Raw genomic sequence first — 23693 nt, forward strand, 5'->3', positions numbered from 1 at the left:
AGTTATATTTTTTAGTGCTGTTAAATATTTAAATAACATATACTTACATAGTCACATTGTCAAATTTTCACCAGGATTAAGCCACAAAAAGAAATAGAAGAAAACTATAAATAAGAAACAGATATTGAGATGACAGACTCAAATAAAGAGTAAGACAGTTTGAAACATGAAATTATATTAAAAAAAAAAACACAGTAAAGTAATACCAAAAGAGAAAAACTTCCGTAAATAAATTAAATCATTCAAATATCTCACCTATATGTTATTAGTGGGTGAAGAGGAATAAATTCTGCTGGCCCAAATTCTATAGAGCAACCAAATGTAATTAACGTTAGCAATTCACCATGACAGGTCAATAAAACCAGGGAGCCACGTTTCAACACACAAGCCAGAAAAAGACTATCGTGAGTCCAGCTGACATCACCTACCCAGTATGACCTAGAAAAAGCAAAACAAGATGTTTAGAAAGGACTCTCTACAATGTCTCTAACAATTTATAATGGCCAAGAAGGGGTGAGATACTTCCAAAAATAAGGGCAAAAGAATGAATAGTAGGCAAATGTCACATACATTTTGTGTACCTTACTTCCCAGGAAATAAGTAAAAAGAAAGGAGTTTGCTCATAAACATCTAGTTCATACAACATACCAATTAGAAATTTATTTACATTCATAAACAAATCATAAGATGAAAATACTACCTAAAAATCTAAAGCTTTTAAGTCACTTACATTATAGCCAGAACAACTTCTAATCCTAGTGATACCCATAACTAAGATCTACCAGTAGATTTGAAGGTCAATACCATGCCTGTCTCTCACGAGCCTGCCAGAGCTTCACTCAAGAGCAGATTCTCTCTTGCCAAAGCCATCTTTACCACTCCTTAACTGTCTGAAAATATTCATATTTCTTTCATGGGGACAGAAAGTAGCTCCTTCTCATTTAAATGATGGACACCCTCAGTCAAACAGACCACTGAACTGAGACTAGAAAGGAAACTTTGGGAAGGGAAAGAAAATTAAAATGTATGGCTGGATGAACCTGAAAACTCTGAAAAGTCAGAGAACAGCAGAGAAGTGTTCAGAAAAGGAAATTAGAAGGGTTCAAGAGGAAGAGGAAATCTTCCTCCTCTATAATCCTGCATAGGTCCCTTGCCATCCAAAATCACCACTTACGGTGCTGTCCACCCATATGCAGAGAATGCTAACTTTGTTTAAAAGGCTAAAAACACCTCAGCCTGAGTATATAAAATGATCTTCCCAACTCAGGATTCTTCATTGCAGTCTGAGCCCAGTATTTCTCTACCTAATCATAATCCCACTCTTCCTAAGACAACATAGAAAGAAATAAAACAGAAAAGAAAATGTGTTCAAGTATTTTCCACCCTATCAGACCCTTCCTTAAAAGACTGAACGCTTTCCTTATATAAACTGAAGTTGCTCAGTAGTGTCCGACTCTTTGCAACCCCATGGATAGTAGCCTGCCAGGCTCCCCTGTCCGTGGGATTTTCCAGGCAAGAATGCTGAAGTGCGTTGCCATTTCCTTCTCTAGGGGAAAGTGAAGTTGCTCAGTTGTGTCCAACATATAATACAAACTTTAAAGTCCATCAAGCACAAATGCTGAAAGCTACATTATCTATCTAAATAGCTATCTGTTGATGTTCAGTCTCTCAGTCATGTCCAACTCTTTGCGGCCCCGTGGACTGCGGCACGCCAGGCTTCCCTGTCCTTCACCACTTCCGGATTTTGCTCAAATTCGTGTCCATTCAGTCAGTGATGCCATCCAACCATCTCATCCTCTGTCAATCCCTTCTCCTCCTGCCTTCAATCATTCCTGGCATCAGGGTCTTTTCTAATGAGTCAAGTCTTTGCATCACGTGGCCAAAGTATTGGAGCTTCAGCATCAGTCCTTTTAATGAATATTCAGGATCGATTTCCTTTAGGATTGACTGGTTTGATGTCCTTGCAGTACAAGGGACTCCAACACCACAGTTTAAAAGCATCAGTTCTTTGGCGCTCAGCATTCTTTACGTTCCAACTCTCACATCCATACATGACTACTGGAAAAACCATAGCTTTGACTATAGGGACCTTTGTTAGCAAAGTAAAGTTGCTGCTTTTTAATATGCTGTCTAGGCTGGTCATGGTTTTCTTCCAAGGAACAGGAAGCTTTTAATTTCATCGCTGCAGTCACCATCTGCAGTGATTTTGGAGTCCAAGAAAATAGTCTGTCACTGTTTCCATTGTTTCTCCATCAATTTGCCATGAAGTGATGGGACCAGATGCCATGATCTTAGTTTTCTGAAATGTGGAGTTTTAGGCTAGTTTTTTCACTCTCCTCTTTCACTTTCATCAAGAAGCTCTTTAGTTCCTCTTTGCTTTCTGCCATAAGGGTGGTGTCATCTGCATATCTGAGGTTATTCAAATTTCTCTCTGCAATCTTGATTCCAACTTATGCTTCACCCAGCCTGGTATTTCGCATATACTCTGCATATGAGTTAAATAAGCAAGGTGACAATATACAGCCTTGGTGTACTCCTTCCCCAATTTTGAACCAGTCCATTGTTCCATGTCCAGTTCTAACTGTTGCTTTTTTTGGCCTGCATACAGGTTTCTCAGGAGACAGGTAAGGTGGTCTGGTATTTCCATCTCTTTAAGAATTTTCCATCTCTTAAAGAATTCTTTTTAAGAATATTTGTTGAGAAAATATCTATTTAGACACTACTGATTAGAGCCTTAAACTTATTAAACTATTAAAAAAATTTAAAAAAACACTATTTAGAAATAAAAAAGAATCCTTACCTGACAAGAGTGGCTGGAACCACAGGATTCTTATTACTACATCCTTTAAGGCTACCATAGACAGTAACAAAATTCAGTGTGTTTATAAATAATACCTGAGTTGCCTAGAAAGAGAAAAAAAGATAACAAAACAATTAAAATCATTTTACGTATATTTCTGAAGACCTAGAGACCTATTTTATCAATGAACTATCTCGTCTTTCCCAACTGGCAAGACAATACCAGCCACCTATAACTCTTCTCCCTTTTATACTATATTTTAAGAATATCAGTTATCACTTTGCCCCTCTTTCTTCCTTTTACATTATCCTCTTCTCGCTTCTGAAGGTCAAATTTAAAAAATTATGGCACCTAACGTAAATAATGTTACCAATTTACAAAGTCAAGTTGGATCAAGAAACACCAATTTAAAGAACATAAAGTATTATTAAGAAAAAACAAACTATATTCAAGGGGGAAAAAAAAATCTCTAAACTGAACTAAACTCTCTTTTACAGCTTACTCCCAAAACAGATTACATTTACTGACCTTTGGGTCTTTCTGATTAAGCGTTACTGCCAGGTTAAGTCCATCTCTTGAAAATGCAGAAATCAGAGCTCCCCTTGACTTCACTGATTCACATTTAGGGATCAGACTGCGTAGAAGGCAATCCTGCTGAGCCCACTGAACACAATACGGCAGTGATCTAAGAAAGGAATGAAATAAGGGAAAACAGGAAGTATAGTAACTTTTTTATATTAATACATATTTCATTACAGAAAATTGAAGGGTCCAGCTAAATTCCTTCATATGCATATATATTTCAGGTCTCTTAGCAACTGCTCACAAGTTTTATCCAGGGCACAAAAGAGCAACTGCTAACTAAACAAGGTAGGTCCATACAGAGTTTTGTAGTAACAGCAAGCCCTACAGCCAATCCCAAACACATCTGCATCTACTAAAAGTTTAGATACATGTATTTCTACATTATTACAAATATTTTTGGGCTTCCCTCTTAGCTCAGTTGGTAAAGAATATGCCTGCAATGCAGGAGATCCAGGTTTGATTCTTGGGTCAGGAATATCCCCTGGAGAAGGGAATGTCAACCCATTCCAGTACTCTTGCCTGGAGAATCCCATGGACAGAGAAGCCGAGCAGGCTACAGTCCATGGGTTTGAAAGAGTCGGACACAATTTAGCAACTAAACCACCAACACCTAGTTGTACATTTAAAATTTGTTCATTTTACTTTATATAAATTACACCTGAATAAAGTACTGCTAGAATAAAAAATAAAGAAAATAAACAGAAAAAAAAAACCTCACTATTTTAGTAAATCTTAAGTCATTATATGCTTTTAAATGCATTCTTTCTATTTCATTGGGCTTTTTAAAATAAATAAAACTATTTTTAATTTAAAAAAATGAGAATTTAAAAGGTATGGTAGTAAATTCAAGTTAAGTTATGTCCTTTTCAAAATTCAATTGAATTAGTTTTCTTTTTTTTTTTAATTCAATTGAATTAGTTTTCAAAGGAGTTTTTTATAGTCTTAAGACCACAGACAGCCTTACCTTTTATGTGTTCTCAATTCCAAGAAGGGAAACAAAATAAAAACAAGAAAAACTTTCTGTAATAAACATGTAAAATGAAAAGTAAAGAAACAGAACAATACTTATAGGGAGAAACAATTTGTAAAGTCTCAGAGGTCTATGCTCACACTTCATTTACTGATCTTATTATATATTTATGGGCCAAAAGATATTATAATAATGTTTCAAAAGGGACAGAAGAACTTCCCTGGTAGTCCAGTGGTTACGACTCTGCACTTGCAATGCAGGGGCTGCGGGTTCAATTCCTTGTGGGGGAACTAAGAAGATTCCATGTGCTGTTCAGAATAGTCAAAAAAAAAAAAAAAAAAAGATAGAAAACAAAGAAGAAGGAAACATTTACCTCACCTTATAGGTGTAAATACACTTTCATGCCACCGAATTGCTAGAAATGTTAACTTCAGGCATTCCCCGGAATAGAAAGTAAATGAACACAAGCAGCAGTCTCCAAATAACTGTAGATAAATTTCACATACTTTAGTATATAATAAATCTGAAAATAAATCAAGAGGATCTAGAAACTGTCGTACTGAATGAAGTCAGACAGAGAAAGAGGAATATCACATGATATCGCTTATATGTGGAATCTAAAAAAAAAGTGATACAAATGAACTTGTTTATAAAAGAGATTCACAGACTTAGAGAATGAATTTATGGTTACCAGGGGGAAGAATGATGGGATAGTAAGGGAGTTTGGGATTAACATGTACACACTGCTATGTTTAAAATAAATAACCAGCAAGGAAAACAGAAAATAAACTAATCCCTGAAAGAACAGAAAAACAAGAAAAAAAAAACAGCCCCACATTTTCTCATAAGATAAATGAAACTTTTCAAGAACCTGCTTATACTTTTATTCTTAACATATAGCTTAACATTAAGTTAAACACTAAGAAATTTATTTCTGAGCCTGAGGCATATCTCAAGTGGGAAATCAAGGTATAGTTACTCTCTTAAGAAAACATTGCCATTTACTCTGGCTATATAACTGGGAATATTCTTTTTTTTTTTTTTGGTATGGGAATATTCTTATATATTTATTTTTCTCTTCTTTTATGGTTGCATATTATTTAAACTAGGGCACTATTCATGAGGTAAACAACAAAAGTTCAAAATGCAATTTTTAAAATAGCAAATTGGGTAATAACATATTGGTCAACACATACAAAGAGTATCGTACAGCTATTTAACATGTCTCTTACTTAACAAATGCGTTATTTACTGGGAATGGCTTACTTAATATCACCAATTCCAGTTTCTTTTTTATTACAAAGCTAGTTATATTCTAAAACTAAGGAAAAGTAAAACTAGGGAAAGACCAAGGAAGCTCTAAGTTCAAACCACTTTTAATAAACTCTTTTAAAATGGGACCAAGAAATGTAAAAATACCTTTTCCACGATAATTTCACCATTACTACAATTAATGATGACAGGAGATACACAGCTATCATTACACACTCTGCTCAACAGCTTCCCAGAAAGTGTCTGCTCTTAGAGTCTGAGGTCTCCACTTCAAGAACACCCTGTCTGATTTGGATTTTACCTCATTTTTTATAAAAACAGCATGCACTACGGCTTCTTTATCTTCAGTGGAAGGTAAAGGAATTGCTTCTTCAGGCATGATCTGGGACCACTGGCCCACCAAGGAAAGGCTTTTAGAAGATAAGACATTGTTGAATTCCAAATGTTCCCAAAGGAATATGCATCCAGAAGGAGTTATAAGCAGAACTCTTTTCCCATTGCCAGATACATACAAGTACAGTCTCAAAGAGCTTGCTAAAAAAACAACAAAAAAGTTACTAAACCTCTGAAGTCGGAATTCCTGCAGAAAAGTACAAATTTTATCTATTCTGACAACAAGGAGCCTAAATGAGGTTTCCATTCAGAAAGCAAAACTAAGACATTAATAATAAATTAAAAGTACAAATAATACTAACACTTATTACGTACTCATGTGTGATATTAGGAACCAACTGCTATCACAGATATATTAGGCATGCCAGATTTTTCTTCCACAAGATGAACCTTAGTGTTACAAATAACCAACATCAAAAAATACTTACATATACATGGAAATATATACAGATATTTACACAAGCAGAGGCATATTTCTTTTCCTCCTATATATCAAGTTAAATCAATTTAAACAAATAAAAAAACTCCCACCTACTGCAGCTTTAATCATTTCCTTAGGCTTTTCAGTTGCTTGTATGGTTTTCAAACAATCTTGATCTTTGTTCCAGAGGAAAACTTCCCCTGTAGTGAGTACCCCAGCCAGCCACGCATCTGTTTTCAAAACAGAAATACAATGCTTACAGCCTAACATTTCCCTTAATATTACCCCCAAAATTATTTTTTAAAATACAGGTAATCTAGCCTTTTGACAATATCAGTACTACTTAACCATTACTGGAGGTTGTTAGGAGTATAACATCCTTCAACAAAGGCTGAAGACTGGGAATTTTCTTCTTTGTCCTTCCTGAGAGCAAATTAATTTCATTTACGAATTTATCATCCAAAAGAAAAACAGCTTCATTTTCCTAGGAGAAGAAATATGTGAGAAACTTAAGAGATGCCAGAAGTTAATTCAACCTCCTACCTAAGTTATCACAGAAAGGAAAGAAAGTGACATCTAAGAAAGATGGTATATTTGTACTACACATCATAAAATGAACAATAAGGGCATTTTTAAAAAGGAGTTTTATTTATTTATTGGCTGTGCTGGGTCTTCACTGTGGCTCAAGGGCTTCTCTAGTTGTGGCATGGGGGCTTAGCTGCCCAGTGGCAAGTGGGATCTTAGTTCCCCGACCAGGGCTCGAATCCACATCCCCTGCATTGGAAAGAGGATTATTGATCACTTGACCATCAGAGAAGTCCCAACAATAAGGCTAATTATGTAACCCGAAAATTTTTTCATTCTATCTTAAAAGTACCTCTTATTAGAATTACTAGGTAGTATGACCTAGTAGCCACACTAAGATTTATTTGAAGTTTAAAACTGGAGTGTCTTCCAATTCTGCTAGCCCAAACTGAGTTATCTGCTGTTAGCTCATCGATCTGAAGAGCAGTATGGGCAAGTTTTAAATTATTTACTTAAATAAACATGGCTTCTCATTTCTGAAGCAGTAGCATGTGCTCGTAGACTTCAGTTTTAGAAAACATCCAGAAAATGCTGAGCTTATTGGAAACCTTCCAGTTAGAAATGAGGCTGCTTCATCACCTGCGTGGGAATTCCAAGATTCACCAGGACATGAAACTCCCCAAACATGTGCCTTTGCTCAAAAAAGACCCTGTAGATGTGAAAGCCATGCTCATTTTCAATAACTGCAGAAAGGCTTTGTGGCTGGGCAATCTCAAAAACTGGGACTTGATAAGGGTGAAGAAACTATGTCCCAGAATTCCCAGGAAAGCCCAGAAGATGAGAGTGAGGATGATATACCATCCCAGGACTCCAAGAGCAAAGCAACAAAGGATTGTGAAGAAGATGAAGCAGGTGATGGAGAAAAGGAGCAAGAGAGTGATGAGAGAGGTGATTAATGTGATCAGACCACAGAAAGACTGGGTTCCCTCCCCATCTCTGCCAGCCTCCTACCATACAAATACACAAAATCCTGCTCAGTGGGCAAGTGATCCTTCTGTAGAGGCTATTTTATTTTTTAAAGGTTATTCTTTGATCTCAGAGGCAAAGCACACATTTAACACATATTACAACTGATACTGTCCAACTGAAGAAAAACTTACCTGTCCCAACCAGGAGACTCGTGGCCAGGGTTTTTTCTGCTTGATACTAGTTGAAGTCAAAACTTCTAATCTTATCTCCATGCTTGTTAAGATATCAAAGACCAATTAAGTCAAAAGTCACAAGATGCTATAAAAAAAAATGATAAGAACATGTAATATTTACTGAAGATCTTAGGAGTTTTCATAAAGTTTTAGTAAAAGACTTTTTCATTAGCTCAAGCTTACTCTCTTTTAAAGGTAAAATGCTGATACCTTATTCAGTATCTAATCTTGAATAGTTAGGCAAAACGTGTTTGCTTTTTTGACAAGTTATTCCTCAGACTATGAAAATAAACACAAATTTGGAGAATATCTTGACAATATAGTTTCTATGTGATTACTTTCTCATCTTTCCAAAGACGACCACAAAAATACCCCCTACCCCATACGCTCTTCTTACACTACGACTTTAACACTCCTCTCTCTCATTGAGCGCTCTGGTCTATGCCTCATCCCTTGAAATTGGGTGGTTTTTTACTACTTTGACCAAGACTAAAATGGAAGTGAGGCTATGCATTTCACAAGGCTAGCTCATACAAGGCAATACATCTTCTACCTTGTGTTTGTGCATGCTTATTAGCTCAGTTGTGTCTGACTCTTTGCAACCTTTATAGCCTGGCTGACTATAGTCGATCAGGCTCTTCTGTCCATGGGATTTTCCAGGCAAGAAGACTGGAGTGGGTTACCATTTCCTCCTTCAGGAGATCTTCCCAACACAGGGATCGAACCCACATCTCCTGTGTCTCCTGCATTGGCAGGCAGATTCTTTCTCTGAGCCACCTAGGACGCCCCACACCTTCTACCTTACTCCCTGGAATAATTACTGTTGAAGCCTTCAATCATCACATAAGCAGTCAAACTGCCCTAAGCCACAGAGCTCTAAGAACGTCCAAACTAGACAACATAGAAGTGAAGCCCTGAAATAATATGATGTAAAGATGCCCAGCAAGTCTCCGTGCTGGGTATGGGGATGGTTTCAATAGAGGCCATGACCCGTTTGTCAGAGTCCTACTGGGGTGACAGGAGCATAATCTTGGGTGAATGGTCCATTCTTGAGTGAATCTTGGGAGGATGATCACACAGTGGGAGAATCTGACACAGTGATTTAGAGCCAAGAAAAGTGAGGACACAGAAGCCATAATGAAAGGGATCCCATAGAACAAAGTTAGGACACTTGGAGCATCAGAACAAATTACAGTAATGGATTTAAAAATCCATGGACTAAAACAGGAAACCATGAATCCATATAATCATAAAAAAGTAACTTATTAAATTGAACACTTGATACAAAATGGTATATTTACATTGTTTCAAAATATCTCCCTATAAAATATTCATTAATTACAAAAGACAAAAGAGTCACTTCACAATGAAGAAACTGAGCAGATTCCATTGTACCTAAGGATCAAAATGAAAATAATCAGAATAGGACAAAAGGAAATCACCTGCCACTTAACAGTTAAAATGCGAAAAACATCTGTGATGACATATGTACAAGGGACCATAACCGTAATCTAATCACAAGTAAATATCAGGCAAAGCCAAACCAAGGGATATTTTACAAAATAACTGATCTGTAACCTTTAAAAGTTTTAAGGTTATGAAAGTTGGGAAAAGACTGAAAAACTAGTCCCAAAGAGAAAAACCAGACAACAACATGAGGTCAGTAATTTGTAAACTTTATGTTTGCACTATAAAGGACAATATGGGAGAAGTGGAAAAACCTGAATAGAAAGAGAAACTGAGGATTAGATGGTTGTAACAGATGAATGTTGATTTTCTGATTTTGATGGTTGTCTTGCACTGGGCCACGAGTATGATGAGTACGATGCGGGCAGGGGGGCGGGTAGGGGAAGAGTGAGTCTAAGGCACTGCATGCTGCGCGGCAAAAAGTAAAGGATAAAAAACTAGCTAATCATTTCAAGATGTAAAGACTGAGCCCGACAGAATTTGATGACGGGTGGTCTTCTGTCTCTTAAAGCTCTGAAAATCACCTCTTGTTACAGAGCGAAGGTTATCTGTGCCGTATACCGACAGGCACTAAAATCACTAATGGTTCCTACAGATGTGTGTGCTTGGAAGCTCAGTCCTGTCTGACTCTTTGCGAGCCCATGGACTGTAGCCCGCGAGGCTCCTCTATCCATGGGATTTTCCAGGCAAGAATACTGGAGAGGGTTGCCATTCCCTCCTCCGGGGGATCTTCCCACCCCAGGGATCGAACTTGGGTCTCTTATGTCTCCCGCATGGGCCGGCGGGTTCTTTACCACTAGCGCCACCTGGGAAGCCTACAGATGGATACTAATAAACACCATAAAACATGTCAAATTAGTTAATGGACGACAGATAAACTCGACCACACAAAATATGTGAGGAGGAGAAACAGGTTAAGTTTTACCTTCCCTCCACCTCCGCCCCCCCTACATCTTAATTTAAAACACTGGCAAAAGCAACTTCCAGAGGAATAATCCAAGTTGTTCGGTGGTTTCCACCACAGACGAGCCTGAGAAATCACGCCCATTCCTCCGCGCTCAACTTACCGCCCACCAATGTCACACAGGAGTTGGCCCACGACCACCCCGCATGAGGCATCCCAGGGACCCCTCTGAGATCCCCTCCCGGACCGCGCGGGGCAGCGCCGCCCTCCACCCCCGAGAGCTGCCACCGCGGCGTCCACCGGGGACCGGGCAGGAGCTGGAGGACACCGGGCCGAGGCCGAGGTCGAGCCCGAACCGGACTTCGTTCCCAGCCAGCCGAGGGCGACCCCGCGCCTCCGTGAGGCCGAGGATGCCGCGGCGGGAGGACGACGCCGGGAGACCGGGTGGTGGGGCTGGGTGCGGCGGGGGATGGCGGGGCTGGGAGGTCGCGGGCGAGCCGAGACTCGAGAGCGTGAGGGGGCGGAGGAGCCGGAGGACGCCGCGCGCCGGAGGGCGAGCGCAGGAGGCTGGGGCCGTGCCAGACGGGAATCTGCGGGCAGTTACCTCCGCCAGGGCCTGGCCCGTCCGGGTCTGGGAAGGCGCGACTAGGCTGAGATGAAGAAGGGCGACGGAGACGGGCGGAGCTGCCCGCCCCGACGCGAGCCTGCGCCTTGGCGACGGCGGAGGGCGGGGAAGGGAGGCGGGCGAGCGCCGCCAGTGCGCCTGCTCCGAGCCGGCTGGGAGCGCGGGCGGGAGGCTGGAGGCGTTCCCCAATCCTTCTCTCCGCCGGGTCTCCCGGGGTTCCCGCCCTCGTCCTCCCTGCGGTCCTGCGCCTCCGCTGCCTCCCCGCCTGCGTCCCTTCTTGATGCTTTTGAACTGTGGTGTTGGAGAAGACTCTTGAGAGTCCCTTGGACTGTAAGGAGATCCAACCAATCCATCCTAAAAGAAATCAGTCCTGAACATTCATTGGAAAGACTGATGCTGAAGCTGAAAACTCCAATCCTTTGGCCAAAGGATTGCAAAGAACTGACTCATTTGAAAAGACCCTGATGCTGGGATAGATTGAAGCAGGAGGAGAAGGGGACAGCAGAGGATCAGATGGTTGGATGGCATCACCGATTCAATGGACATGAGTTTGAGCAAGCTCCAGGAGTTGGTGAAGGAGAGGGAAGCCTGGCCTGCTACAGTCTATGGGGTCACAAAGAGTTGGACACGATTGAGCACCTGAACAAGAACTACAAAAACTGATGATTCTGGCAATAAATCTTTATTTGCCTCTTGCAAACACACTTGATATAGTCTAAAATCAACATATTAAACATGTCCAAAACAGTCTACTGCATTAAAACTCCAGTTGATTCCCAAATGTAGAGCACCAGTTACTTAGTTTTGGTTTGGTTTTCTGATGGCAATGTAGACCACACTGCCAAAATGAAATTCTGGGACTCTGAACAACCCTCCTGATAATGTGAGTTTTATGCAGATCTAAAGTATTACATGTCAGGACATAAGAACATACAATGAAGCTAGTGCAACTGAGACCCTGAATTTTTTATTTTGATTCAATTCAAATAGCTATGTGTGGCTGTGGCTCTGTATTGTGCAGTGCAGCTTTAAATCCTTGTTAATGAACTTGACTCAGCTCCAGTTTTTCTCAACCTCAGTTCAGAACTGGAAATCTCTTGGAGGGAAAATTCAAGTGGTGCAGTTTGGATATGGGATTTACTCTTGGATCAGTCAGCTATGGCTGGGATGATATGGTGCAGAAATCGCTGCTGAGGGCTTACTTGTCTGTGTGTATCTGAGGCCATTCTCCCCCAACAAAGGGAATTATTATAAGCTGAGGTCTATTATAAGATGGAGTGGTGGCTTCCCTGATGGCTCAGTGGTAAAGAATCTACCTGTCCATACAGGAAACACGGGTTTGATCCCTGATCTCGGAAGATCCCATATGCGGTGGAGCAACTGAGCAAGCCGCTGCGCCGCAACCATTGAGCCTTCACTGTAGAGCCCGGGAGCTGCACCTACTGAAGCCCACACACCCTAGAGCCAGGACTCCGCAACAAGAGAAGCCACTTCAGTAAGAAGCTGAAGTACCACAACTAGAGAGTAGCCCCCACTTGATGCAACTCAAGAGAAGCCAGTGTAGCAACAAAGAATTATTTTAAAAAGATGGAGTGGTGAGTTAATTAGGATAGACTAGGGCACCATATCAAAAAGCCTCTACCATAAATTAGTGACCTAGAGAACAAAGGCAATTATTTCTTACTTGTGTATCTATTACAGATGATTTAGTTTGTTAGGTTTGTTCTGCTCAACACAATTATTCAGCGATCTAGGTACCTTTGAGATACTCATCCTGTAATTCTCCAATACCTAGTTGCATAATCAAGACTGATATCCAAGTGGGATTCAAGTCAAAGGAAAGGGGAAAAGGAGGGAGCATCCCCACAGTCTTGAGACCTGGGTCCAGTATGGTGGTACACGGTATTTCTGGTTATATTGCATAGAGAATTTCATCATTTGTTCACATCTAGCCACAAAGCAGGCTGGCAAATACAGATTAGCAGTGTACCAGTGAGACTGATAGAATAATTTTGGTGGATGATTAGCAGTCTTCATCACAAGTGCTTAGAATATTAACAATAGTAATACATATTTCTGTCTTCAAGGGTATCACAGGTTTGGTGAGGAGATAGAAGACTAGGTAATTAGCAATGAATAAGGAACATGCTGTACAAGCCCAAAGAAAAGAATGATGTAAAACAGTATTTCTCAAACTTTAATGTACCTGCAAATCACCTGGGAATATTGTTAAAAATGTAGATTCTCCCAGAGGGATCGGGTAGAGAGGGAGGTGGGAGGGGGGATAGGGATGGGGAATACATGTAAATCCATGGCTGATTCATGTCAATGTATGACAAAAACCACTACAATATTGTAAAGTAATTAGCCTCCAACTAATAAAAATAAATGAAAAAAAAATCTAGATTCTGATTCAGTAGGTCTGGGGTAGGTGGGGCCCTAAGATTGACTCTCTTAACAAGCTCCCAGGTGGCACCAATTCTGCCGGTCCTTGGACCAGTCCTTAAGTAGCAAGTGGTTGCAGTTGCAGCAGAGGGAATAACATTTGAGTTTTGTATAATGGTACAGTGATCAAGAGTCCAGTTTAAGATGTTAGACATCTTATGTTCAATTCCCAACTTCAATTTACTGGCTGATTTATTAATAAATTGCTTATCTTTAAACCTAATAAAGATCGTAAGTAATAGAGAACCACACACAAACCAGATTTAGCAAAAAGAGAAGTTGATTAGCTCATTAACCCAGGGGTTCAGCAGGTAGCTTGCAAGTTTTGATCAGGCAGGGCTCTTCCGTTTTTCTTCTCGTCACTCTGCTGTTTGCCTTCAGGCTGGCTTCTTTTGTGGTAAAGTGAGAAGATGGCACATTTACACCTATTTTACAAGGCAAATGTAATTTAAATTTTTATCTTTAATTAAGGATTCTTCTTGAGCCTCCAACCCAATATGTACCAGGGAAAGTCTTTACCTTGACAAGTAATGGTACTTCCATTTCTTTTTTGCTAAATCTCTTTCAAATAAATGCTGTGCCTTGCAGATTGTCTTTTTCTCATTCTATTCAATCTACCAAGTGGATTCATAATGAGAGTGGGAGGAGGGGTTCTGTGCCCTAAAGGCATCGAGAGAGAGAGTGTTTGCATTCAAATTTTATTTTTTATATTCTTAGCTATCCTTTCTTCAGGATGTCTGATATTGGCTCCTGGGTCTATCGCATTGGTGTCCTTATCTTCTTGTTATCGTTTAGTCCCAAGTCATGCCCAACTCTCCTGTGACTCCTATGGACTTGTAGCCCACCAGGCTTCTCTGTCCATGAGATTTCCCAGGCTCCTCTATCCATGAAATTTCCCAGGCAAAAATACTGGAGTGGGTTGCTATTTCCTTCTTCAGGGGATCTTCTCAAGTTTTCAACTCCTGTGTTGGCCAGTGGACTCTTAACCACTGAACCACCTGGCAAACCCAACGTCTGTAGCTAGAGTCTTTAATTTCTCTCTTGATGATGCAATCACACCCCCTAAGGCTCAGCCATCCCCTTCATGTCTGTATTCTGTTGCCTTTACAGGGGGATCTCCTTGCTCTCAAGTTCCCCAGAGCATGTGAGAATATTCTGTGTCTTGAACTAAACATAAGGGCTGAGAGCAGTTCAGGAATGACGACTCAGCTCTTTCCTCTAATTATAACATGTCACCGTGTTTTATTCTGTTGGGGTCACCCCCATATTGGGGGAGAGAGAGCATTCTAATTAGGACTGTCTTTTCCAATAATTTAGAAAAGCTACTTTGCTTTCAACTTTTCAACACTGTCTCCTTGAGGTTTTGAGACAGAGGCATATCTGATTCTTTGTTTCCACTAAGCCAGAGGGCTTTTCTTCTTGGATAGTACCCCTCTTATGTATATTCTGAGTCCTCTCTGGATTGTCCCTGCATTATCGCAAAAGCCCATATTCATGCTTTAATGCTTTGAATTTGATATAACAGGAAATGTGGAGAGTCCCCCTATCTGTGAATGCAGGTGTCATCAAAAGTAGAAACCATTCTCTGATTTCTCTTCTGAGGCTCTGCTTCAGAAAAGTGGACCCATCACACCTGTAACCTGGCAGATGAGGGCTGGGCAGGTGTGTGCCCATAGCTTGCCCAGACGTGGTTTGTACCTTATTTTTAGATAAGTGTAACAGTGATTGTCGTAACATGCATCCTTTTAATTTTCAAGTCCTGAATTCTCTCTTGTTTAAATGGCAATTGAAGTGGTTTTACTTTCAGAAAACCCATCAGAAGGAAACAGATGACCAGTGCAGAAAGAAAAATAAGTTGAATACCAAGACCTGGGCTGTCAGGACAGGACACAGGAAAGAACCTGTGCTTTTAGGTAAGGTTCTGTATTTTGAATGAGGCGGTAGCTAAATAGGTATGTTCACTTTGAGAAGACATTATTATATGATTTGTGTACTTTTCTGTATGTTATTTCAAGTAAAGGTTTGTTTAAAACATTGAAAGCTACCACTTAAACAAAGAGTCAGACACGACTGAGTGACTAACACGCACACACACCATTTAAACAAAGATAAAAGCGGTCATCTGTTGGGTCCCAAACAGATTCACCTTTAAAGGATGAGTAGGGTTGTGAAAGAGAAGTGGAGAAAGATTATGATTTTAGATATAGCATATGGAATAATTGTAGGACATATCCAGGGGATGTAAAGTGAGCTCCTGTTGCAGAGTCCACACACAAGGTATTGGGTGCTAGCTCAGCAGACTCTTTGACAACTGCTGTTCCACACACTCAGAGGTGAACCTCAGCAGCCTCATTAATAGTACATAACTCTGTCCATTAATAGCACGTAACTCTGTCCTCTCATGTCGTACTATCCCCAGCTAACCAATCGGCCAGATAGGACTTAAAGCAGTGCAGACAGGTAAATATTTGACAACCTGCTTTACAAGGTAGAGGAGATACCATGATTTACAGTATTTGCCAGTTTCTGTGGTGCACATTTTCTCACCATGATGTTTTCCAAGTTTTCATCAATCAGCTCAAAAATTCCCTGAAAATTTAAGAGTCAGCGCTCAAAACCCAGTCCCAGGGGCCCCAGCACACCAATGACTTAAGACAAAAGTGAAAGTCACTCAGTCGTGTCCCACTCTTTGAGACCCCATGGGCTGTCCATGGAATTCTCCAGGCCAGAATACTGGAGTGGGTAGCCTTTCCCTTCTCCAGGGGACCTTCCCAACCTAGGAATCGAACCCAGGTCTCCTGCATTGCAGGTAGATTCTTTACCAGCTGAGCCACAAGGGAAGCCCTGACTTAAGACAGACAAGCCACAATCACCCTGAGAGGGAGAACAATCCTTTTGATGGATTTATCATAAGGGTGAAGAAGTGTCTTTCCCATAAGGCCACCTCCCCTCACGTCTCATTCATCTAGATTGAGGTCACACGAGCCCTGAATATAACGTAGAACACTTTTAAGAAATGCCTCATCACCAACATTTTTATGGACATAAATTGACATTTTCAGAGTTTGTGAAGATTGTAATTTTAGCCTACTCACAAGCTAATGAACTCTCCTCTTACTGTTTCATGGTGCTGAGAGAAAACAACAGATGCCTGTAGTTAGAGAAAAGGACTTTATTTCTTAAGGCAAAAGCAGTAGACAGAGTGTTAGTATGATGTTCATGAGATTCCCTGTGACTCCCAGTTCCCACGCCAACAGCACAGGTGCCTAGGTGGATGAAGTGGGTTTTTTTCTTTTAATAGGTGAGGAACATTAAGCTGGGCTGTTTCTCACTTTTATTGTGAGTAGCAAGTGGACTAACTCATTGTTTGGGATGTTACCTCTGCAAAACCCCTCAGAAATGGTTGGTAAGAGCAGTCTGGGTTTTACATTCTTGGCATATCCTGCAAAGGTGTGGGACATAAAGGATCCTGGCAGATTGCGTATCCTATCAGTAAGTCCAAAAATAGTTCAGAAGAATTGATCTGATAATGAAAAAGACTCTAAAAAAGAATATTTATGTATATGGATAACTGAATGACTCTGCAGTACACCTGAAAGGAACACATTATAAATCAACTATATTTCAATTAAAAAAAATAAATAAATCCCCCTTCCCTGTCCAAAAAGTATAAAATCTATCTTTCAATAGATATAAAAAATTCTAAGTGATGAGTCCATTATGTCAGTTTAATTGACAACTTTTTTTCCTTGGTAGTACATTAAAAAATGGTTAATTGATGGCACTTGAAACTAAATGAAATATTTAATATTTCTCATTATTAGGCATGTGATTACTTTTATTACAAACTCTGATTTTTATTACTGGCATGTGGAAATACACTATAGTCAATTTAGCTTGCTATGTTACTAGCCCTCCTATTTTCTTTTTTTTTTTTTTGCCCTCCTATTTGCTTGTTAAATTGTTTTTTTTTTTTTTCAAATTGTTTTGTGATTCACTTGGTTTTTCAAGATATGTAATCATGTTGCCTTCATATGGAAACATTTTGAGATTTTTACTTATATTTATCCTTTTACATTATAAAGTTTGTAGCATTTTTTGGTGTATTTTTATAATTGTTAGCATCTAAATTATTTTGTTCACCAAAAATGGTGTCAAGAGGGATGGACTCTAGTCCTTTTCTTTCAGGATATGAATTATACAGGAGAACAGATACACTGATAAAAACATTGAGTGTGACAATATGTGAAAACAATGGATGTTTGATTTTTTAAAAAATTACTTGTTTTGGCTGCACGGGGTCTCCGTGGCTGCATGAGCTTCTCTCTAGTTGTGGAGCGCGTGGGCTATTCCTTGCGGTGGCTTCTCTTGTTGCTGAGCACAAGCTCTAGGGTGACAGGCTTCAGCAGTTGTGACTTGAGGGCTCAGTTTTTGCAGCTCCCAGTGTTTGATCCCTGGGTCAGGAGGATCCCCTGGAAGAGGAAATGGCAACCCACTCCAGTATTCTTGCCTGGGAAATCCATGAAGAAAGCAGCCTAGCGCTTTAGTCTGTGGAGTAACAAGAGTTGAACACGACTTAGCAACTAAACCACCACTCCCAGATATTCCTTGGTTCCAGCACCATTTACTGAAAAGACTATTCTTTCTCCTACTGAATTACCTTGGCACGTTCTTGAAAATGCATTGTCCATATACATGTGCATCTATTTCTGTACCCTTTTGTTCTATTGATATACCAATGCCACATTATCATAATTACAGTAGCTTTATACCAAAATCTTGAAATCAGTATTCTCAGATTTTTTTTTCAAATCTGTTTTCACTATCCTAGGACCTCGGATTTCCATATAAATTTTAGAATCAGCTTGTACATTTCTACAAGTGTGCTGTAAATCTGGTTGGCAATGCACTATGTATCCATTTCATGAGAATTCATGGTTAATATTCCTGTTTATTCTTCCAATCCATGAGTGTTGCATATTTCTTATCTACTTGCTTCCAGGACTATCTCAGTTTCCAATGTATAGGTCTCCTATATAGTTAAAATTAATCTTATTTTGTGGTTTTTAATGTTATTTAAATGAGTATTTAGAAGTTTTTGACTACTTGCTGCTGGTATATTGACATGCAGTTTTTAAAAAATTTTATGTATTTATATATTCATTGACTGTGCTGAGTCTTCATTGCTGCAGGTTTTTCTCTAGTTGTGGAGAGTGGGGGCTTCTCTCCAGTTGGGGTGTATGGACTTCTCATTGCAGTGGCTTCTCTTTTTTGCTCTAGGGTTGCAGACGTCAGTAGTTGCAGCATGTGGGTTCAATAGTTGCAGCTCCCAGGCTCTAGAGCACAGGCTCAAGTCTCAGCGCACAGGCTTAGCTGCTCTGTGGCATGTGGGATCTTCCTGGACTAGGGGTAGAACCCATGTCTCCTGCATCGGCAGGCAGATCCTTTACCACTGAGCCACTAAGGAAGCCTTGGAATTCGTTTATATACATTGACCTTATATCCTGTGGTCTTGCTAAACTTACTAGTTTTAGCAGTTTGTTCTGTTTAATAGTTCTACTATTTTCTGTATATTCTTTAGGATCTTCTACATAATTATGTTCTGAATAATTCTGCTTTCCGCTTTTCCAATTTGAACGTCTTTTATTTCTCTTGCCAAATTGTGCTGATCAGGAGCTCTAATCCTCATTGAAAAGAAACCTTATTTTTAACTTTGAGAAAGTGTTTAGTCTTCCACCATTAAGTACAATTTTAGCTGTACATTTTTCACAGATACCTTTTATCAGACTGAGGAAGTTCTTTTAGTTCCTAGCTTGCTGAGAATTTGTTGATGTCATGCTTTGGTATGATTTTGTGTTTTTCCTGCTCTGGGTTCACTGAGTTTCTTGGATCTATGGGTTTAGAGTTTTCATCAAAGCACAAGACACTTAGTGGTAAGGTAGGTGGACAGATACAGTGGACTGAGGTGTGCCCAACATGCAGTTTTTCAGGAAGCACTTCCTTCCTCTTCTGTATTGTCTGGAGAATGATTCTGCACCCCACAGCTGAGTCTATAACTGAAGCTGGGTTCATCAGTGCCCTTTCTGGGACTTGTCTGTTGAATTTACCTCTGGGTTAGAGCAAACAAAAATGAAGAAACTTGATACTGCCTGCACTGTCCCAGGATTTATGGAGCAAACTGCAGAAGGAGACAAAAAATACATTCAGAGGAGGAGGGAACCAAGCTAGAGAAAGCCCTGAAAATACTGAAGTCATGGTCTAGCCATGTGGAGGCTTCTCTATTATTTGGACTTCTTAGATTTGAAGGGCAATACATTCTGCTTTTGCTTAAACTAACTTGAGATTCTGGTTTTTACTTTTGTTAACTTCAGTGGCATCCTCATATCACACCAGGAATCTGAAATTTCTTCTGAAGGAAAAGAAAGGGGTGTAATATATTTAGGTTTCAGTTCAGGTCAGTCACTCAGTCGTGACCGACTCTTTGGGACCCCATGAATCACAGCATGCCAGGCCTTCCTGTCCATCACAAACTCCCAGAGTTTACTCAAACTCATGCCCATCGAGTCGGTGATGCCATCCAGCCATCTCATCCTGTCATCCCCTTCTCCTCCTGCCCCCAGTCCCTCCCAGCATCAGAGTCTTTTCCAACGAGTCAACTCTTTGCATGAGGTGGCCAAAGTATTGGAGTTGCAGCTTCAGCGTCAGTCCTTCCAATGAACACCCAGGACTGATCTCCTTTAGGATGGACTGGTTGGATCTCCTTGCACTCCAAGGGACTCGAGTCTTCTCCAACACCACAGCTCAAAAGCATCAATTCTTTGACACTCAGGCTTCTTCACAGTCCAACTCTCACATCCATACATGACCACTGGAAAAACCATAGCCTTGACCAGACAGATCTTTGTTGGCAAAGTAATGTCTCTGCTTTTTAATATGCTATCTAGGTTGGTCATAACTTTCCTTCCAAGGAGTAAGTGTCTTTTACTTTCATGGCCGCAGTCACCATCTGCAGTGATTTTGGAGCCCCCCAAAATAAAGTCTGACACTGTTTCCACTGTCTCCCCATGAGGTGATGGGACCAGATGCCATGATCTTAGTTTTCTGAATGTTAAGCTTTAAGCCAACTTTTTCACTCTCCTCTTTTACTTTCATCAAGAGGCTTTTTAGTTCCTCTTCACTTTCTACCATAAAGGTGGTGTCATCTGCATATCTGAGGTTATTGATATTTCTCCCAGCAATCTTGATTCCAGCTTGTGCTTCTTCCAGCCCAGCGTTTCTCATGATGTACTCTGCATATAAGCTAAGTAAGAAGGGTGACAATATACAGCCTTGACGTACTCCTTTCCCTATTTGGAACCAGTCTGTTGTTCCATGTCCAGTTCTAACTGTTGCTTCCTGACCTGCATACAGGTTTCTCAAGAGGCAGGTCAGGTGGTCTGGTATTCCCATCTCCTTCAGAATTTTCCACAGTTTATTGTGATCCACACAGTCGAAGGCTTTGGCGTAGTCAATAAAGCAGAAATGTTTTTCTGGAACTCTCTTGCTTTTTCAATGATCCAGCGGATATTGGCAATTTGATCTCTGGTTCCTCTGCCTTTTCTAAAACCAGCTTGAACATCTGGAAGTTCTCGGTTCATGTATTGTTGAAGCCTGGCTTGGAGAATTTTGAGCATTACCTTACTAGTGTGTGAGATGAGTACAATTGTGCAGTAGTTTGAGCATTCTTTGACATTGCCTTTCTTTGGGACTGGAATGAAAACTGACCTTTTCCAGTCCTGTGACCACTGCTGAGTTTTCCAAATTTGCTGGCATATTGAGTGCAGCACTTTCCCAGCATCATCTTTCAGGATTTGAAATAGCTCAACTGGAATTCCGTCACATCCACTAGCTTTGTTCATAGTGATGCTTTCTAAGGCCCACTTGACTTCACATTCCAGGATGCCTGGCTCTAGGTGAGTGGTCACACCATTGTGATTCTCTGGATCATGAAGATCTTTTTTTGTACAGTTCTTCTGTGCATTCTTGCCACCTCTTGTTAATATTTAGGTTTACATTCTTGAAAACTGACTTTAGTGTGGGGGGAAAAATGAAGGTGTCCAATTAGAGGGAGGAAAACCACTTACAGACTATTGTATGTGTATTAATGAAATAGGATACCTGATTAAACTCTAAGAACCTAAACTAGTGAGGTAATTGATGAGATACTTCATTAAATAGATTTGCTTAGAATTTCGTGACTGGGACTTCCCTGGAGACCCAGTGGCTAAGAATCCTTGCTTCCACTGCAGGGGGAGTGGGTTTGATCCCTGGTCTGGGAACTAAGATCCCACCTGCCATATGCTGTGGCAGGGGTGGGGGTGGGGGATTGGTGACTAATTGGATTTGGAGGGAAGGGAAAGAATTTAAAGATGAGATCTGTATGTCTGACTTGAATAATTAGATAAAGACTGAGGTAGAAAACAGAGGAACAGGAGGAGGAAGGGGGCAGGGAGAGAGAAATGAGTGATTTATTCATGTTTTGAATGAGGAGCTTCAGCAATCATTCAACTGGAAATGTTCATTACAGAGGTAGGCACTCAAGTGCGGGATGGAGATATGATACAATAGTCCTAGCTCCAACATGACAAACTGATTAAGGTTTAAAATTTATTTTTATTTATTATCTATTTATTTTGACTATTTATTATCTATTTTTAATTTATTAGTTATTTATTATCTATCTATAAAGGACAGAAATGGTATGGACCTAACAGAAGCAGAATATATTAAGATGTGGTAAGAATACACAGAACTATACAAAAAGATCTTAATGACCCAGATTACGATAATGGTGTGATCACTACGTAGAGCCAGACATTCTGGAGTGTGAAGTCAAGTGGGCCTTTGGAAGCATCAATATGAATAAAGCTAATGGAGGTGATGGAATCCAGCTATTTCAAATCCTAAAAGAGGATGCTGTTAAAACTGATGCACTCAATATGCCAACAAATTTGGAAAACTCAGCAGTGGCTACAGGACTGGGAAAGGTCAGTTTTCATTCCAATTCCAAGGAAGGACAATGCCAAAGAATGTTCAAATTATTGCACAATTGCACTCGTTTCACACACTAGCAAAGTGATGCTCAAAATCCTCCAAGTTAGGCTTCAATAGTACGTGAACTGAGAACTTCCAAATGTTCAAGCTGAATATAGCAAAGGCAGATGAACCAGAGATCAAACTGCCAACATCCGTTGGATCACAGAAAAAGCAAAAGAATTCCAGAAGAACATCTACTTCTGCTTCATTGACTATGCTAAAGCCTTTGACTATGTGGATCACAACAAACTTTGGAAAATTCTTAAAGAGACTGGAATACCAGACCACCTTACCTGCCTGCTGAGAAACCTGTATGCAGGTCAGGAAGCAACAGTTAGAACAGGACATGGAACAATGGACTGGTTTCAAATTGGGAAAGGAGAACATCAAGGCTATATATTGTCACCCTGTTTATTTAACTTATATGCATAGTACATCATGTGAAATGTTCGGATGGATGAAGCACAAGCCGGAATCAAGGTTGCTGGGAGAAATATCAATAACCTCAGATATGCAGATGACACCACCCTTATGGCAGAACATTGAAAATTGTGATAGACTTTATTTTCTTGGGCTCCAAAATCACTGAAGATGGTGACTGCAGCCATGAAATTAAGACGCTTGCTCCTTGGAAGAAAAACTATGACAAACCTAGGCAGTGTATTAAAAAAACAGAGACATTACTTTTCCAACAAAGGTCTCTATAGTCAAAGCTATGGTTTTTCCAGTAGTCATGTATAGATGTGAGAGTTGGACCATAAAGAAGGCTAAGCGCTGAAGAATTGATGCTTTTGAAATGTGGTGTTGGAGAAGACTATTGAAGAGTCCTGAATATTCATTGAACGGACTGATGCTGAAGCTGCAATATTTGGTCACTTGATACCAAGAACTGACTCACTGGAAAAGACCCTGATGCTGGTGAAGATTGAAAGCTGGAGGAGAAGGGGATTACAGAGGATGAGATGGTTGGATAGCATCACCAACTCAATGGACATGAGTTTGAGCAAGC

The 23693-nt window shown here is 40.2% G+C and overlaps 1 protein-coding gene across 11 annotated transcripts in view; it reads right to left on the reverse strand.

Moving 5' to 3' along the window:
- The window catches only part of CPLANE1 (ciliogenesis and planar polarity effector complex subunit 1), a 104809-nt gene extending 93544 nt beyond the window's left edge, over window positions 1-11265 (reverse strand). For 9 of the 11 annotated variants that reach the window (XR_010658983.1, XM_065905212.1, XM_065905209.1 and 6 more), the window contains exons 1-9: window positions 11144-11265; window positions 8127-8253; window positions 6790-6925; window positions 6552-6671; window positions 5929-6161; window positions 4734-4840; window positions 3329-3485; window positions 2801-2904; window positions 256-438 (exon numbers count right to left, since the gene is read on the reverse strand). Coding sequence is in view for 9 of the 11 variants with exons in the window: in XM_065905212.1 (XP_065761284.1) it covers window positions 256-438; window positions 2801-2904; window positions 3329-3485; window positions 4734-4840; window positions 5929-6161; window positions 6552-6671; window positions 6790-6925; window positions 8127-8207 (1121 nt within the window). In the remaining 2 variants the exon portion in view is untranslated. Of the gene's footprint in view, window positions 1-47; window positions 70-255; window positions 439-2800; window positions 2905-3328; window positions 3486-4733; window positions 4841-5928; window positions 6162-6551; window positions 6672-6789; window positions 6926-8126; window positions 8254-10702; window positions 10836-11143 lie in introns of those variants that run through there. The other 2 variants (XM_065905206.1, XM_065905215.1) reach the window with 2 other exon arrangements.
- Between the last annotated feature and the right edge of the window lie 12428 nt (window positions 11266-23693).

Source organism: Muntiacus reevesi, chromosome 14 (assembly GCF_963930625.1).
Source record: "Muntiacus reevesi chromosome 14, mMunRee1.1, whole genome shotgun sequence".
Classification (NCBI taxonomy): Eukaryota; Metazoa; Chordata; class Mammalia; order Artiodactyla; family Cervidae; genus Muntiacus; species Muntiacus reevesi.